Source organism: Puntigrus tetrazona, chromosome 17 (assembly GCF_018831695.1).
Source record: "Puntigrus tetrazona isolate hp1 chromosome 17, ASM1883169v1, whole genome shotgun sequence".
NCBI lineage: Eukaryota > Metazoa > Chordata > Actinopteri > Cypriniformes > Cyprinidae > Puntigrus > Puntigrus tetrazona.
In genome coordinates this window covers 4606519-4623749 of record NC_056715.1, presented here as the reverse complement: position 1 = coordinate 4623749, position 17231 = coordinate 4606519, and the positions used below count along the sequence as shown (strand labels likewise).

The 17231-nt window shown below is 36.6% G+C and overlaps 2 protein-coding genes across 5 annotated transcripts; both read left to right on the top strand.

Moving 5' to 3' along the window:
• Positions 1-1052: 1052 nt before the first annotated feature.
• manea (mannosidase, endo-alpha) lies at positions 1053-4440 on the top strand. Of its 3 annotated transcripts, XM_043263814.1 has the most exons (6): positions 1059-1159; positions 1389-1411; positions 1503-2101; positions 2180-2289; positions 2375-2451; positions 3213-4440. In XM_043263814.1, the coding sequence occupies exons 3-6, from the start codon at positions 1600-1602 to the stop codon at positions 3847-3849; spliced, it is 1326 nt and encodes a 441-aa protein (XP_043119749.1). In that variant the 5' UTR covers positions 1059-1159; positions 1389-1411; positions 1503-1599; the 3' UTR covers positions 3850-4440. The 3 variants fall into 3 exon arrangements, with proteins under 3 accessions (XP_043119750.1, XP_043119749.1, XP_043119748.1); XM_043263815.1 differs by lacking the exon at positions 1389-1411 and having other exon boundaries at positions 1053-1159; XM_043263813.1 differs by having other exon boundaries at positions 1059-2101.
• A 747-nt stretch (positions 4441-5187) lies between these two features.
• Positions 5188-14176, top strand: fut9a (fucosyltransferase 9a). 2 transcript variants are annotated; one of them, XM_043263715.1, is made up of 4 exons: positions 5188-5594; positions 7870-7963; positions 8788-8874; positions 9014-14176. In XM_043263715.1, the coding sequence occupies exons 1-4, from the start codon at positions 5577-5579 to the stop codon at positions 10099-10101; spliced, it is 1287 nt and encodes a 428-aa protein (XP_043119650.1). In that variant the 5' UTR covers positions 5188-5576; the 3' UTR covers positions 10102-14176. The 2 variants fall into 2 exon arrangements, with proteins under 2 accessions (XP_043119650.1, XP_043119651.1); XM_043263716.1 differs by lacking the exon at positions 8788-8874 and having other exon boundaries at positions 5548-5594; positions 7870-7964.
• Positions 14177-17231: the final 3055 nt, after the last annotated feature.

Below are 17231 nucleotides of genomic sequence, written 5' to 3'. Positions count from 1 at the left end.
GTCTTCACAAAGCATCAGTGCAACCTGTCACAGTGTGTGTGCATGGTGCACTTTAGAAATGATTGCTTTCCAGCTTTGTTTGAGTCACCGAAGTCATTTCAAACACCAGGGTTTGATTGTCAGTTATAAAGCAGCTCGGTGTTGACAGTGGAGTGTATATACGTAGGCTAAACCGCTTTCAATACGCTAGATTTAAAAGGGGGGTTGTCTAGAATGTATTGTTCATTTCATTTTTGAGATGCACGGACCCCAAACCTCATCACTTTTTATTAAAAAAAAGTTTTATTCCAAGTTATTGATGCCATCTTGTGGAAATTTACGAGAGAGGTTGGGCTAATGTATGTGCTCAATATGTACGCATCAATTTTCAAGTATGCCTTCAAGTATGAAAACTACATAAACACATATTGTGCGATGATGCAGACTTGGGAGTCTTTCACGCTCTTCCTCCCAGCTCATTCATTTTAAATGCAAACAGTGCCCCTCATGGCTGCAAATGAAAATGCGACTATTGAAAACGTCAAACCTCAAATTTTGGCACATTTTAACGGATAAAAATGTCAAACTCGAAAATCTCGTGCGTAGGTGCAAAACAAAAAAAAGTACATTGCTATAGGCATTTCTGCGGGCACATTATTTTGCACGTGACAATATATAAGCTGCAAACAAACGTATATCGCGCTTATTTATTTTGTTCAACGTGAAACACCGCAGAGGAAATGAAATTTGAACTTAGCTGACACAAACTGTAACAGACGATGAACGAAAGAAGCGATAGATTGCTATCAACCGCCGTCTGACAACTGTCAGGCAGGGTCGGCTTTCGCAGCTCTCCGATCTATCTCACTTACGAACGCTACTATGGAGAACGCCAAGCTCCTGAATATTAATCAGGCTTCGTGATTGGCGTTTCGCCGAGTAGCGTGAACTCTACCTCATTAATATTCATGAGTTCGGCCTTCGCCGTAGTAGAGTTTGGAAATTCGCCTCCCGTCCTGTAGATCGCAGTAAAACTCGCTCATGTCTACAATTGCCGAATAAACAGCACAGAAGAAAATACTGGTCACCGATACTTCCGCGTTACGTTAAAGTGTCAGATATATTCTGGGGAATTTTTTTTTCAGAGAAAAGATGTGTCACTTGGTGTCTGCCAACAGAGGTATGGCGCTGCATTTTTTTTTTTAAATGCAATAATTTTACAATGATGTCAATCTTTAATTTCAGCTTTAGTTACACGTGTCAGTATTAAATAATTGTACCATGTACCTCTTTTGTATAAGGTTTTATGCTAAGTGTTAAATGGTTGTTGTTTTAGCTCTACAAATGTTATTTATAACAACAATTTATATATTTTTAATGGAAATTGGTTGATTCTTTTGTTTTAATAGGTTCCATTTATGTTCCAGCCATGGTGAATGTTTAAACAGATTCTAAAAAAAGATATTAATATCAATTAATATACAACCTATTTGTTTAAGTGTGGTATTTATTTATTTTTGCAGCTTTTGAAATTGAAGGTTTAAGATGAAGAATGAACCTTGAGGGTCTGAATGAACTGAACATCTTTGGTGGAATGGACTTTAACCAACCTCCAGGGTAATGGCACGGTTCAGGCGGAAATCATGTTGTGCACTTATTGCTTTAGCCTTGGCCTTGTTTATTATAACAGTCGTCCTAAAGTCTCTGAGCCCTGAGGATAATCATTTTGGCAGCCAGTTTGCATTAAGACTTATTCCACCTTCAAAACAAATGGAGCTAGATAGCAATGTTATTTTATCCGCTAAACCTGCGCAGATGATGCCAGCAGAGAAAGCTGATAGAATGGAGAACGAAATGCGAGATTTTCCTGAGCCAAATTACAATGTGCACGCTTTCTACTATGTGTGGTACGGGAACCCGCAGTTTAATGGAAAATATGTTCACTGGGATCATCCGCTCTTACCACACTGGGACCCCAAAGTGGCCTCAGGTTATCCATCAGGACGACACCAGCCTCCTGATGACATCGGGGCCAATTTCTACCCTGCACTAGGTCCATACAGCTCCAGAGATCCACTGGTTTTAGAGGAACACATGCGACAGCTGCGAAGCGCCGCTGTTGGTAAGAAGCCTCTTTGAAACGTATTATTTTTATTTATAATAGTTTCTCCGACTACTGAAGGCTGTTTGCCTGTTTCAGGTGTTCTAGCCGTTTCGTGGTATCCACGTAGTATGAATGACGACAACGGTGAAGAAATTGATAATTTGCTGCCTTTGGTTCTGGACGCAGCTGACAAATATCAATTGAAGGTGGTGTAGATAAAGATGGAGGTTTGAAATTTACAGTCTTTGCATTTTTGTCTCATACATTTTTATTTTTTTTTGTCTCTGGCAGGTTGTTTTTCATATTGAACCATACAAAGGAAGAGATGATGCAAATATGCGTGAAAACATTAAATATATTGTGGAGCGGTATGTTTGATGCATTTCATTCTTATCTAGTTATTTCTACTTTTTTTTTTTTTACAAATATAATAAAGAAATAACAGTTTATTAGTTAAAAGTATTGTGTTTCAGCTAATAATGACAATATTTTCACAACATTTGTAAATCTAGGTTAATTTTAAAGGAATATTTCACCAAAAATAATTTATTTGCTGACTGTGTACTTACCCCTTTGTTTCTTTACGAGAACAGATTCAGCATTACATCGCTTGCTCACCATTGGATTCTCTGCCGTGAATGGGTGCCGTCGAAACGAGAGCGCAAACGGCTAATAAAAACATCCCAATAATCCATGAGAAATCCACTCCTATTCATTAGTTGACATTTTTGAAATTAAAAGCTGCTTGTTTTGTAAGAAAGAAATCCATAAAGGTGTTTAAACTTTGACCTGACCCTAGAGGCTAAAATATGACTCCATAATCATATTGATTTCCAATGGATAAGTGCATTAACTGTTTAACTAACTGTTTTTGCTTGTAAATTGTGCTTTATGTGTGCGCTCGTATTTTAGCCAGAAACAATGAGTTTCTCACTGTAAAAATTTCATTTCTTGCGAGCAGTATTTTTTTCAGCTTCACAGGATGTTAACTGATCTTCTACTAAGTTTTTATCAGCTGTTTAAACTCTCATTCTGACGGCACCCATTTACTCTAATTCTTCTCCCGTTCAATGCAATAATAAATGAATAAAATCAATCCACAGTACTTATTATCCATTGTATTTTACAGATATGGAAGCCATCCTGCTTTTTATAGATACAAAACCAGCACTGGCAAATTTCTTCCGTTGTATTATGTATATGACTCCTACTTGCAAACTCCAGATGTTTGGGCGCAACTGCTAAAGCCAAACGGTATATCGACAATCAGGAACACACCGTACGATGGCATCTTCATTGCTCTTCTTGTAGAAGAAAGGCATAAGAAGGAAATACAGATTGCTGGATTTGATGGACTCTACACATATTTTGCCACCAACGGCTTTACTTATGGCTCCTCGCATCACAACTGGAGATCCATTAAAACCTTCTGTGACTATAATGACTTGGTATTTGTTCCAAGTGTCGGCCCTGGTTATATCGACACTAGCATTAGACCTTGGAACTCCCACAATACAAGGAACCGCATTAATGGCAAGTATTACGAGACCTCTTTTAATGCGGCTGTGGAGGCAAGGCCACAGATCATTTCTATAACGTCATTCAATGAATGGCATGAAGGAACTCAAATCGAAAAAGCCATTCCAAAGACATGGGGTAAAACTGTGTACCTTGACTACCTTCCTCATAAACCTACCGTATATTTAGAGATAACACAAAAATGGGCTAGAAAATTCAGTGAGGTGCGGAAGAGATGGCTGGATTAAAGGAAAGATCTTTTTTTTTTTTTTTTTTGTTAATTTTGAAAAAGCAATACTGCCCTAAGTAGTGGTTACAAGGGCCATGATTTGTTTTATTTAGTTCTGTTTGAGTTGTGTGCAGTTTGTTTTACATGCCTTTTACCACTGTAATCGAGAACTTGACTGATTAAACTTATGAAATATTGATGCTGAACTGCAATCAGAAATATTCTGCCTTGAAGCTGTATATAGAACTTTATACTAAGTGTTTTTCACTGAAAAAATGGTTAAGAAGCAGCCTTACTCAAAAATTGCAAGTAAAATTGACAAATAAGTACAAATATTGTATAAAATATGGACATTTTTTGCAAATGTGCTTTTTAAATTACAGTTTTGGTAATGCCTTTTAAGATTCAGATATGATGTGCTTAATCAGAACAACACAATAACGCACTGCACCACATGCTTTACATTTAAAAATTTTAAGCGCATGACATTAAAGACACCTAATACAATGTTTGAACAACAAAGTTGCCTGCGGTTCTGGCTTCATTAATTGATAGATTATTGTTTGTGTTAATAGGAGTCATTAAATTAATAAATTATTTAAATGAAAAACATTGTGTTCTGCATTTGAATTCAACACACACATGTAGGTGGAGCTGGGGAAGGTGAAGGGTTTCAAACGTGGGGAAGTGCTGGAGTAAATGCTAACCAGCCTTTTAAATGTAAAGCAGCAAGCTGATTGGCTGCGTAACCAGCAAGAACCAGTCAGCTAAACGTTAATACCGCCAGCGCCATCTAAAGTTTCATGAAGGAACTAGGCGATTTTTTTACTAGCATGCCTTTTTACTAAAACTTGACTTATTGAATAAAAAAAAGGCATTCAGAGATATTCCGACTGGACGCTTTAAATAAATTGCCTGTGGTAATCACATAAATCATTGATAATGTAATTGCCTATCGACACAGAATGTGTGAATAAAACAGTTTTTGAAGGAAATTCAAATGTATTATTTGGAACACGTTTTTTTATTTTAATTTTAATAAATGTACTAAATGTTAGGTAAGTGGTTGCATTCAATTTATTTTAGCTCCACTTAAACAAATTAATAACTAACTTTCAGCTAAATTAGTTTATTTAAACGTAGCTAAAAATAAATTGTTTTTTCATCGTACACCCCATGCATTTAAATAATACGCATCCGACTGCTATGCGCTGTGAACCGTTGAATGAATTCAAACAGCAATGATGAACAAAGGAATAATCCATCAGTAAAAGCATAATCCCAACGCCACTGATATATTTCATTTCACACTCCACGCATTTCTTTGCGTGTATTAACTGCACACTCACGCGCGCGCGCGCGCAGGCTCTATAAATCTACAATCGCATCCATGCATACGAACAGCGCGGACACTGGAAAGGTATCCGAGCGCGTGTGGGAAGGGGGGACATTATTCTACATCACATCACACGGCGTTACATGGCGTCCTTTCCAGCGACGCACTCGCTCGCGTTCTCCGTTTCCGACCCGTAGGATCTTACATGTTTCGACTCGCGAGCGCGGATTCGAGTCTGTCATCGTTGCGGACACATTGCAACATGCAGTGATGCTCTGACGCGAAGGCTATGGGTTCAGGTGCATCCTATCCGAGTATTGCCATCATCGGAGATTTTTCGGCACCATTCCGATATGCGAGGTGTGTGGGACCTAAATAAAACAAGCGCATGATGTGGCTTTCCCTCGAGGATGTTTGCTGATGGACAGGTGAGACGAACGATTTGCTGATGTGAAGGTTACCTGTACGCTTTGCACATATTGCACGACGCGAGATAAGGCTTTAAATATCACGCGCCGCGCGCACTATCATTTTTTCATTCATCTCTTGGGGGATTTTTGAGTTATAATAATTAAACATGGCACGAGCGCGGGGACGGTCGTTCTCGTGGGATGCTTCATGCGACCTTTTTGGATGCGATGCGGTTTTGCTTAAAATAGACAAAGCTGTCTGGATGTTAGAGAGAGAGCGAGCGTGTCACGTTTAAGGAATAGCCATATTTCGCGTAGTAATATGTCAGATGCGTGTGACAGCCCGTTTTAAGATGACCTTCAGCATCACTGGCGAAAGCACATCACCTTGCACGTTCGTTTATGCTATTCTGAACGATTTTACACGCGTGCTCATTAAATACATTACCGTTATGTCGCTGATGGGACAGACACGAATCCGTAAAGCCTGCTAAATAAACTACGCGAACGCTTCATATTTAATGCTTTTTCTTTTCATCTTCCTTCATCCACATCTTCTATTTATTAGACGTGAACACCGAAGCCAGCTACCAGCATGCAACTCCGTGTCCCAAATACATCACAATACATTTAAAACAAAAAAGCGTCTCTTTTCAAAGACTCCAAGAGAGACGCAAAGCGCGCGACGCTCGTCTACCTTTGTTTACTTTAATAAAATCGTTCATCGCGTGTGCATTGCTGACCAAAAACAGGAAACATGATACGAAATGCCAAACACTTTGCTAATTAAGAGACCCTCCCCTCGGGACGTGTAAACAGCCCAAAGTTAGGAACTATTATAATCAATTATGTAGTGGATGTGAGAGATGTTTGCTTTAACAGGTGTATAATCTTTCCCAGAAGCCTCATCCGTGTCCTGCTCTTTTACAGAGCTTTGCTTTGGTATGAGATGACTGAGTCTCAAATGCACAGATAAACCTTTTAAACAGCTCTTTCGTGTGGATTAATAGCAAATGGACATTGCAGAGAAGCTCTTTTCTCAACCACGGGTGTTGTAGTGTAACATGTGCGTAATCCCAATACATTAGATATAGAAAATGACATTTTTACTGTACATTGCTTGCTTCCTGCTTTTTACTCTGCATACCTGCACATGCAACAGCGGTAAGACTTCACAAAAAGGTCACGTTAGTTAATAATACGTGACTATTAACTAACCCTAAGTAGTAGTATCCATTAATCCTTTTTTCTTTTTAAATGACAACTGTTCATTGTTAGTTCATTAAAGTTCAAGGCCACGATAACATTAACTGATACACGTTTTGATGTTATTAAGTGTCTTTCATTGGTTAGTTTACGCTATCTAACAAACGGAGCCTTACTGCGAAGTGTTATTGTGAAAGTTAATGAACGTTACGGATATGTGACTCATTGGTTCGCTAATTGATTTCTTCAATTGCTAATTTTCTTGTACGTGTCAGATCGGGTTAAACAGAACGGGATGTTATTAAGTGGAAGCCGTGAAGATTTATTTTAAATTGGCAGATGTCTGTGAAACTGCACAGTTAAGCGAGCTGTTTGTTCGGTTTGTTGAATAAGTTCATTTTAATGTTTATTCGGTGTATTTTGATACTAATGGTTTTTAATAACCCCTTGAAGTCATTGGTCTGCTTTTGAATAATTTGCATGGAATGAACCGTTCGGAAGGCAGCATTGGCGAAAGTCCTTTATAAATGTAGGAAAATGGAAACAATGGCATCATTTTCAGCGAATAGAGAAAAATAGCTTAAAGAAAGAGATGTAGATTCTGAATGCATACGGAAAACACAGTCTAGTGCTTCTAGAGCCTAAAACTTAGCTCATTTTAACATCTTGCCATGGTGGAAACAGGCCTTTTGGTTCTATTATCTGTTGACATCCTGAAGATGGCAGTGTTCCCATGTGTAAAACTGATTGTCTGAACGTTCTTGGTAATGATCCAGAATTATTTTTGAGGAGACAATCCTTCCACAGGACTACCAAAAACACTGAGGGAAGATTATCTCTTATAATATTCCGAACAGTAAAAAAAATAATGTGTTTTCAGTGACGCGAATATTAAACCTGCCTATTTGCTTCCCCAGTTTAAAATGTTTTGTGTTCTAAAATGTTGAAACCAGCACAAATTATTATTTGATATTCTGTTTTATAGTCGGTCCTCAGCTTTATTCCTTAAAATGCTTGACATCTACCAGCTGATATTTATACAGTGACGTAATCTATTTTCTGTCTTTTTTTTCCCCTGCGTGAGAAGACCTATGATTTTAAGACCGACATTCTTCTGGAAGTAAAAAGAAGAATCTGGAACATACAATCATTTTACTTTCTGGATATCAGCAATTCCTTCAGGTGAATTTGTTAAGATGATTTACTTTGCAGTCAAACGTCCTAGACATCTGTTATAAGAGTCTTAAGATTTTATGTTCATTACAGTAGCATACATATAATCGGCTGATGGATGAGACACCTCAAAACACGTATTGCGAAAGTCAAAGTGCTCATTCTGAAATCCGAATAGAGATTCATCGCTTATTTAGGTCTGTGCAAACAACTGTAACTGTAATTTGTTAAATTTGCTATTTTATTTTGCACAGAGCATTAACAGAAATACACAACAACAACAACAACAGTTAGTTCCTATGCTAAATGATTTGCTAGTAAAATGTCAGCTTTATAATATAATATAATATAATGCATATATAAAGACATGCTTACATTTTTCAGTGGAATAATGCTGGCTATTGCATTTCCAAGCATTTATACTTTTGTTCTGAGCAAAATTATACATGGTATAAGACCTTGAATTTTAATGCAATATATTAATATTAATATGTCCTTCATAGTTATGTACATACAGAAGCAGGCTATATTTTGTGTTGTCATTCACCTCTGTTAGAGGAGTACTGTAGGCACACCCAACACGCACAGTAACAATTAATTCACAGAAATAGGCCTATATACATATATATATATATATATATATATATATATATATATATATATATATATATATATGTGCACAGCAGGTCATTTCAGGTCAAGGAAATGTCTGTCAGATGTGAACCCAGCATTTCACAATTTAGCTTTGGATGGCACAATGCAGTTCATCAAAACTTAAAGATTTCAGAATCTTAAACACATTGCTTTTTAAACTGAATATATCATTTTTGCCGACTCACATCTTTCGAAACTGGTTTATGGAGATTTGGTCTTTTTGTAAAGACATTTTACCAACTGAACAGTCGTTACGTTATCCATGGTACGCACTATAATTCTTTCCTTCACAGCCTCGTTTTAATTGCTGTCAAAAATTAAATATAGCTCTACCTAATAAGCAGCTTTTTTATATAATGACCCGTGACCTTTTTGTTTGTGACCTTTATCTATTTCCTTTAAAGGCCAGAGTATGCCATCTGCACCAACTTACAGAATCCTACGACCCCTCCTGCTTGGTATCTTTTTATTAGGATGCTTTGTGACTTTGTTTTTAATGTACATCAAACCATCCACGAGCTGGTTGTCAGGCCCGGTCGAGTCAGAAACGTCCACAGCCCGAGTGAAGAGCCTCCTTTCCACCCGAAGTGAGCAGAACCAGACCACCATCCTGGTCTGGCTTTGGCCTTTCGGCGAAACCTACGACCTGAACGTCTGCAGCTCTTTGTTCAGCATCGATGGCTGCTTCATCACGGCCGACCGAAACCTATACAACAAATCCGACGCCGTGGTCATACATCACAGGGACATCACCAGCGACCTGTCCAACATGCCGCCTGCGTATCGGCCCACATTGCAGAGATGGATTTGGATGAACTTCGAATCACCTTCGCATTCATCTCAGTTACCTGGGATTGAAAACTTGTTTAATTTAACTCTAAACTATCGGCAGGATGCTGATATAGAAGTGCCTTACGGATCGATTGTCGCAGCCCAAGGAGAGGAGGACTTTGTGCCGCCGAGCAAGAACAAGCTGATTTGTTGGATCGTCAGCAACTGGAACCCAGATCACGTCCGAGTGAAATACTACAACGAACTCTACAAGCACATCGAGGTTCATGCGTACGGACAGGCATTCGGTGAGTACATTTCCGACCAGGACTATTTCCCTACGATTGCAAGCTGTAAATTCTATTTGGCATTCGAGAACTCGATTCACAAAGACTATATCACTGAGAAATTGTACAACCCGCTTTCTGTCGGCACCGTACCCGTTGTGCTCGGACCACCAAGGGAGAACTATCAGAACTTTGTGCAGGGAAACGCTTTCATTCACGTCGATGATTTCCCGTCTCCGAAGGAGCTGGCTGATTATCTCCTGTTCCTTGACAAAAACGAGGAGCTTTACCTGAAGTACTTTGACTGGCGTAAACACTTTAAGGTGAAAAAGGCGTACTTCTGGGCCGAGCACACTTGTCTGGCTTGCGATTACGTCAGAAGGCACAACGAGTACAAAGCAATTAACAATCTCGACAAATGGTATTGGGGTTAATTCACAACTGAGCCGCTGGACCAGATTAACGAAAGTGGCTTGACAATAAGAGCTTCATATAACTTAATTCCAATGAGGGTCTGTTGTGAGCACTTTTATTTTTGTAAAATGTCCCAAAGTAGATGTACATTTATTTCGTGTTCGGTTTTCACGCGTTTATTAATCTGGATGCAAATTATGCAGTTTAATAAGTACGTATTTATTTGGAAAGCTGATTTTGACCAAAATGCACAAATTCATTTAAAGGGACAGTTCACCCAAAAATTTAAGTTTAGTCATCGTCTGCCCACCTTCTTGTCATTCCAACCCCGTATGATCTGTGGAACACAAAAGAAGATATTTGGAAAGGAAAAAATCGTGCATTTTAGAATTGACATCGAGGGACAAAAGAAGATTGTTTCAACTGTTTTTTTTTAACAGCGGGTGTTACGTTTCTGCCATGCAACTTTTCATCTGAAAGTTGAAAAAAGAAAAGTTCAGAACTGTAAGATATCATATTGTAAACTAATTTTGAGTCGCATTTACCTTTATTTTTTTTTTCATTCTATGGCAGAAAAAATAAACTACTAAGGCGTAAACAAAAGTCATAATTGTCAGATATAACTTTTAGAATTGTCAAATCGTCTTTTTTTTTTATTTATTCCAAAGTGGAGACAGATTTCCATAGTGTTTGCCAACACAATGAAAGTCACACAAAAGTGATTTCCAAATCTTAATGCATGTTCTACAGCGGAAAGTGAGTCATACAGATTTGAAACGATATGGGGGTGAATAAATTGCTAAATTTAAATTTTTGTTTGAAATGTCATTTTAAAAATCAGTTTTGCTGTTTTCATACATCTAACTACACATTCTACAGAAAATCAGTTTATTTAATGAGAACCGAGCACTTTCTGAAACTGATATTTTTTGAGCTTTATTTATTATCACTGGTTATTGTGTAAATGTTAGTGCTAGAGTCATCTATGCAGTGTTTACAGAACTTATGTTGTGCAAAATGTCCATGTACTGTAAATGTAATGTGTATGTATTTTGAGAAAACCGGCCTTTCATTTCTATGGTTTTGGATGTTGTTTTGCGCATTCATATTTTACCATGCCGTAATGGACACCTTAGTGACCGACATGCATTTGCTACTGAAAAACAAACAATGCCAGAAGTGCGTCATTGCCGATAATGTTTTACTGTACTGAATAACTGCTGATAATATCACTGTTAAGTAGCTTACATGGCTTGGATATGTGATACTGTGAAGTATCAATGTGTACTGTGAAGTTCTGTCTTTGAAATATTTAAATGTCACTTTTGTTTAACAGTGAAGTGTTGAATCGAGAGCAGGAGGCTAATATACATACAGTCGTGTGTGGGTGGTGCCATATTCACGGGAATGCAGAAGACTTTTTTCTAAATGTTGCCAAATGTTTAGACGCACTCGGATGTTCGAGACGAATGAAATCATTATGTGAGATGCATAATTACTTGTTTTTTTTCTAACTCTGAAGTTGCTTCAGATGCAAGCTTAAAAGATTTGTTTGCTGCCAAAGTTTTCTTTCTGAAAAATGATGCTTCAGATCTGTGATATCTCTGGGATTCGCATCATCCTGTTTCTCAGATCGGCTTTCATTTCATGGTGAAGGACTGTTTTAGATGTGCTTACATACATGTAGTCAGTCTAATATTAGATGAGGTTGAAGAACTGTATTATTGATCAATGGGAACATTTTCAGCTGTGGATCACAGACTGAGCTGCTGATATTGTCACTGCAAACAAAAAACAAAAAACTAACAAAAAAAAGTTCTTGAATGCTATTTTGTCTTGTTTCTGGTTGTAAGAAATCTAAACATCCTTAGAAAAATATATATTTTTGCTTGAGAAGTGTATAACACTATTTTTCTTTTATTTCTTTTATCCAACGGCATTTTGAGAAGGTAAAGTTTAAAGGTGTAATTCATCTAATAATTAAAATTCTCTCATAATTTATTTACCCGAATTTAAAATTTTGGGGTAACTTTACCTTTTAAAATGAAAATACTAAATGCTCATATTTATTTTTCCTCATTTTTTGCAATTTTTTTCTTTAGAGCAAAATAATTGCTAATAATAAAAAATAACTAATTCATATAAATGGGTAATGAAATAAGTGTATTTATTTATATGTAGGTATTTTACATGAATTTAAGGTAGGATAATACATTTTATTCTGGGATTTGTCTTGTAATTGCAAGCATGTTTGAACGAATTGAATGCATTTGGTAGACTAAAAAATTATTATATTTTCAGTGAAACATGTCTTATTATCAAAAACATTTTTGTACATCAAGCAGTACTGGGTAGTAACTGATTGCATGTAAATGGGTTACATAATCAGATTCTAAAAGTTATGTACTTGCAATTACATTATACTACACATTTTGAAATGCTCATAATCGTATTACAGTTACTTTTTATGGATTACATGATTATTTATTATATGTTTAATGCATTTCAACATGTTGATAACAAAGAGTGGAATATATTTTCTTTTTCTTTGTTGTTTGTTGTACCTTATATCGTTATGGTACACAATAATTACATTGAGGTCTATGTAAAAAACAAGATTAAATAATGATTAAGTCATGTTGATTTACATAATATAAGTAATCCATATTATGTTTCTAACTACAATATTTCTCATGTAATTTGTAATCAGTAATGGACTACAATTTGTATCTACCCAGATTAATTTTTTTTCGGGATGTTTACATATTTTTACTGGAAACCAAGACAAAAGCAATCAAGACATTGATTTTTGCTCTGCTAATATGAAAAAGCACATTTTAATTGATATTTGTGGATAACATTTTGTTTAGCAGAATCATTTCCAGGCCCAGGCACTCACAAGTCATGGATCACGCGTATTATTATTATTATGTCTGAAGCACATATGATTGTGAGCTCTTGTTGTCATTGTGTTGCAGTGTCTGTCAAATTGTGCATACTGTATGAACATTAACACCATCATCAACGGTTAAATATTTCATGCCTGGGTTTTTAACTTTTGTATTCATGAGGGACCATCAGTTTTGGAAAAAAAAAAAAAAAGTGTGCTATTTTAACAAAGTCCATCTGTATATTACTCAAATGTGCACAAAGAGACAGACTTTTTTTATATGAACTCTGATGAAAATTGAGATGCCGCTACACGTCTCAGATCAGTGTTTGTGAAAGATAATGGGTTCGCCGTGAATGCTCTTTATGCATTGTAAATAGCTGTATTGTCGGACGTTTTCAAACCTGTAGCGAATGCCACGAGGATGAAGTGCTGAAATGAGACGGACAAAATAAGCCCTTTCTGAGCCTTTGCACCGAGGAAGAAAAGTCTCCTGCTGAAGACAAAGATGGCAGTGTTACAGAGAGACCATTTTTTGTCCCTAAAGCGGTTTCCACAATGAACATCCGTATCTTTTCGGGATTAGGAACTAGTCTTCTGAACGCTGTTGGACCGAAAAACTTTAAAGCCTAAAAGCTTCTCTCGTTCTCAAGTGTGATTTCTTGAACTGATGACAGTACAAAGATGTATTGTGACTAAATACGTGAACTGTGAAAAAAAAGAATGAACTGTTTATGGTTTCATCTTGCTGTACAAAGTGAATCAGAGATTGCTTATTTACTTACTGACCATAATTACTGACTTGCATTAATTTGTGGTCTCTCTCTCTCTCTCTCTCTCTCTCTCTCTCTTTCTTCACCTCTGTATCTTTATCTCCTGTGCACAAATGTTGGCTGTGAGCTCTTGGTACCCTTTAAAACAGCCTTTGCATTATGAGTGTGTTAGCGGTTGTCTGACTCAGAGCCCCTGCTGACTCACACATGTAGGCTGGTCGCACTGACGCCGGCATGGAGTACGATATCTCCTCTATGCATTATGGACTCGAATGCGAAATGACCCACATTCCTATTGTGCTGAGGAACTCGAGGGTGTATAGAACTGTTCATTGCAACGTTAATTGCCAAAACATTGTTATTTGCCAAATAATTTACTGTAGATGTCTGTTAGTAAAATAAAGAGCTGAAAATAAAAATACGTTCACAGAACACTTCACTTCGCATCTTGACTTGGGAGTGTGAAAAAACGAAAAAGGTCGGAATATTTCAACAAAAATGATTTTCTCGCCCATGCGTTGTTAAATTAATTCACTAATACCATAAAAGACAATGCAAAATGCAAGTGGTTGTAAAATGCAAGTGGTTGTGAAATCAGTGCAACTCTAAATTAAAAATGTAACTATAAAAGAAAAAAGTGAGATAAACTCATTTGCTAAAGCAGCCATGCAATTTTAGCTTTACCAGGTGGGCTACCGAGCAAGTTTACTATTTATTATCAACTTTATCAATGTTTTTTGCCATTTAAATAGTACAGTCAGGATTTCTTAAAGATGTGCAGGGAAGAATTAGCTCTATTTCTTCACCTGACCTAATTATATCTAGGAGTTTTCCTTTCAGACACAAAATTAGAGTATGAAAATGAGTCACACAACACGATTTACTAATGTTCACGCTTATCAAATTGCTGGTATTTGGCGCCATTGTGTAATGGACAAAAAACATGTGTTAAATGGGTCAAAACTACTTTCGTGCTCCACTGAAATAAATGAATAGCAAATAGGTATGAAAAAACAGTTAAGATTGGTATAAAATGCTTTTTTAAAACACAACTGCAAGCCAACAAAATTGCACCATCCGCATTAGTCAGACTGGGACTTGCTTTTTCAGCAACACATCTCAGGCTGGTAAAAATAGCCCACCAAATCCACTGTACGCTGAATGATGACACCAAAGGGGCAGTTTGGTGTGCTGGCCATCAAATCCCTCGCTGTTGTTGTGACCTCTCTGTGTTGATACTCTGGCATTTGGAGTTATCCTTCTGAACCCAATAAGGTGATGCTGTCTTATCCTGTTCCTCAAAACAAAAAGACTGACAGTTGTTCAGGCTATATGCCAAATGAGGTGATAAAGTTCATCCAGTTGCTACATGTTTCAGTATTACAGTATGTTAAAGAGGCAATGTGTGTGTGTGTGTGTGTGTGGGTGCGTGGGCATATACAGAGAACACTGAATATAATCAGTGTGTAAATCCATATAGGACAGAGCTTAAGAATTAAATTCTTTTCTGGACTGGGATATTTAAAGATCTGCTCAACAAAATCCACGAACAGGGAAAATAATGTAGATCACCGAGCAGATTTACTGCCGCCATAGCGCAATGAAAACTATGAAATTAAAAGCCATTGCATTTCTCTAGAGAAGGCATATGCAATTTGGAATTCTTACATAAAATAAATATTTGCTTTAGCTATTCACAATTGCTTCAGGCACCTCCTGAAATAAAATAAAATAAAATAAATGCATTTTATAAGATTAACTCATCACACGCCATTTGTGCCTCAAACAATACAGCTGGTGTCTGGAATACTTGTTTTATGATTGGTCAATCACATAATAGTAATAGATAACATAAATACAGGTAATAGATGGTATAATAATTTCACATCAACATTTCATGTTACGTAATTATTGATTTAGTGTGTAGCCGTGTAATTTGGGGGTTATGTTCATTAGCAATTCATTACCTCAAAATGAATGTTATTTTAATATGTTTTTATTAATATTTAATTTCAGTTTTAGTTATTTTAGCACATACATCAAACTAAACAAAAATGTGATTATTAAATCTCATTAAGTTCTTTTAGATTTCGTTTTATTTCGGTTCAAGTTTACGGTTCTAGTTTTTGACATTCAAAAACCTGACTCAAACCTAAATACCCAAAATATCATAAAGACTTATTGGATTAAATTAGCTTTTATGGCACGTCCTGTCACCTTGTCCTGCCATTCCCGCCTGAGCATCGCTGAGATAGCATCTCAGGATCCCTGAAGGGGTGTACGGTTCTGCAAGATCATAGGATTTGGATTTTGCCTCTTTGTCTCTTTGTCCACCAAGCCTATCTTATTTCCAACTGAGAGCTCCGCAGATCCTCGCCTGCTCGGGGCAGCTGTGAAAGGCAATCGTCAACTCTGAGAAACTGAATGGTGTGAGACCACTTATTACTGTAAAGGCCACCTGATCTCAACCCAATGACTCCACTTATGCTGTCAACACTTTGTTAAGCATCTTAGCCCTGAGTAGAATGTGTGAGAATGAAGTAGCCAAAGAGATGCCTTCCCATAATCAGTGTCAGATCAGCAGATTTTACAGCAGATATGTCACAGCAGATTAGACAATTGGTAAGTATGATTGCAAGATGTGGTTATTGACTCTAATATTTTTAAAAGGAAAAAAACCTCAGTGCCTGAGACCTAACTGCATGTATGAAAATTTGGACGATGCATTGGAAGTGCACTGTTCTAGTGAGAGACTAAAGTGAGAGACTATTAGTGAAAAAGCTTATATTTAGCATTTTTCTCAACTTTTCATTAGAATCGATCACCAAAGCAAATTTACACAACAAAAGGGCATCTATTTATTATAGCATATTATAAATAGCATTGTATATACTTTGATTTCTTTTTTTTTTTTAAAAATGTATCTAACATTTTATTTAAATTTTGTCTTGTTTTTTATCTTATTAATTTTTTTTTCACATTTTTAAATGTGAAATGTGTTTAAATGATAAAAACTGTAAGCAATATTATATAAAAACCTGTAATAAAAAATAAACATTGGGAACTGCATTAAAGAAGTCTAAGTTGAAGTAGTAAAAAAACTAAGAACAGACAAAATTAATTACATATGCTATATGTACACACATACACTGTGTTACTGCAGTAACAAACATACTCAGAAAGTAGTAGAATTAATTTCGAATATCTCTTCCATTAAAACTGATATGCCGAATGTTGACTGCTTGCTTGTTGTTGCTTGTAGTTTCTTCACTGAAGAAGAAAATAACTGGGTTGAAATACAATGACTGCAAATGCATCCTGAAAAAACTTTCGCATCAGGCATAGCTGAGTGTGTTTGCGTACAAGTACTTGTGTCCCTATTATTTCCTGTCAATCTTTCACTTCATGAAAATTGCAAAGAAATCTAGAAATATCAGCAGCTAACACTATTACAGACATATTCGCAAAAATGTTACTTTGTTGTAAT

Bases quoted from the DNA above. Each gene is read 5' to 3' on its own strand.
- manea (XM_043263815.1), top strand. From the start codon at position 1,600: ATGGCACGGTTCAGGCGGAAATCATGTTGTGCACTTATTGCTTTAGCC. The intron at 2,102-2,179 runs GTAAGAAGCCTC...TGCCTGTTTCAG, and splicing joins GCTGCGAAGCGCCGCTGTTG to GTGTTCTAGCCGTTTCGTGG. The intron at 2,290-2,374 runs GTGGTGTAGATA...TGTCTCTGGCAG, and splicing joins CTGACAAATATCAATTGAAG to GTTGTTTTTCATATTGAACC.
- fut9a (XM_043263715.1), top strand. The intron at 7,964-8,787 runs GGTGAATTTGTT...ATCATTTTTGCC, and splicing joins GGATATCAGCAATTCCTTCA to GACTCACATCTTTCGAAACT. The intron at 8,875-9,013 runs GTACGCACTATA...TTTCCTTTAAAG, and splicing joins CAGTCGTTACGTTATCCATG to GCCAGAGTATGCCATCTGCA.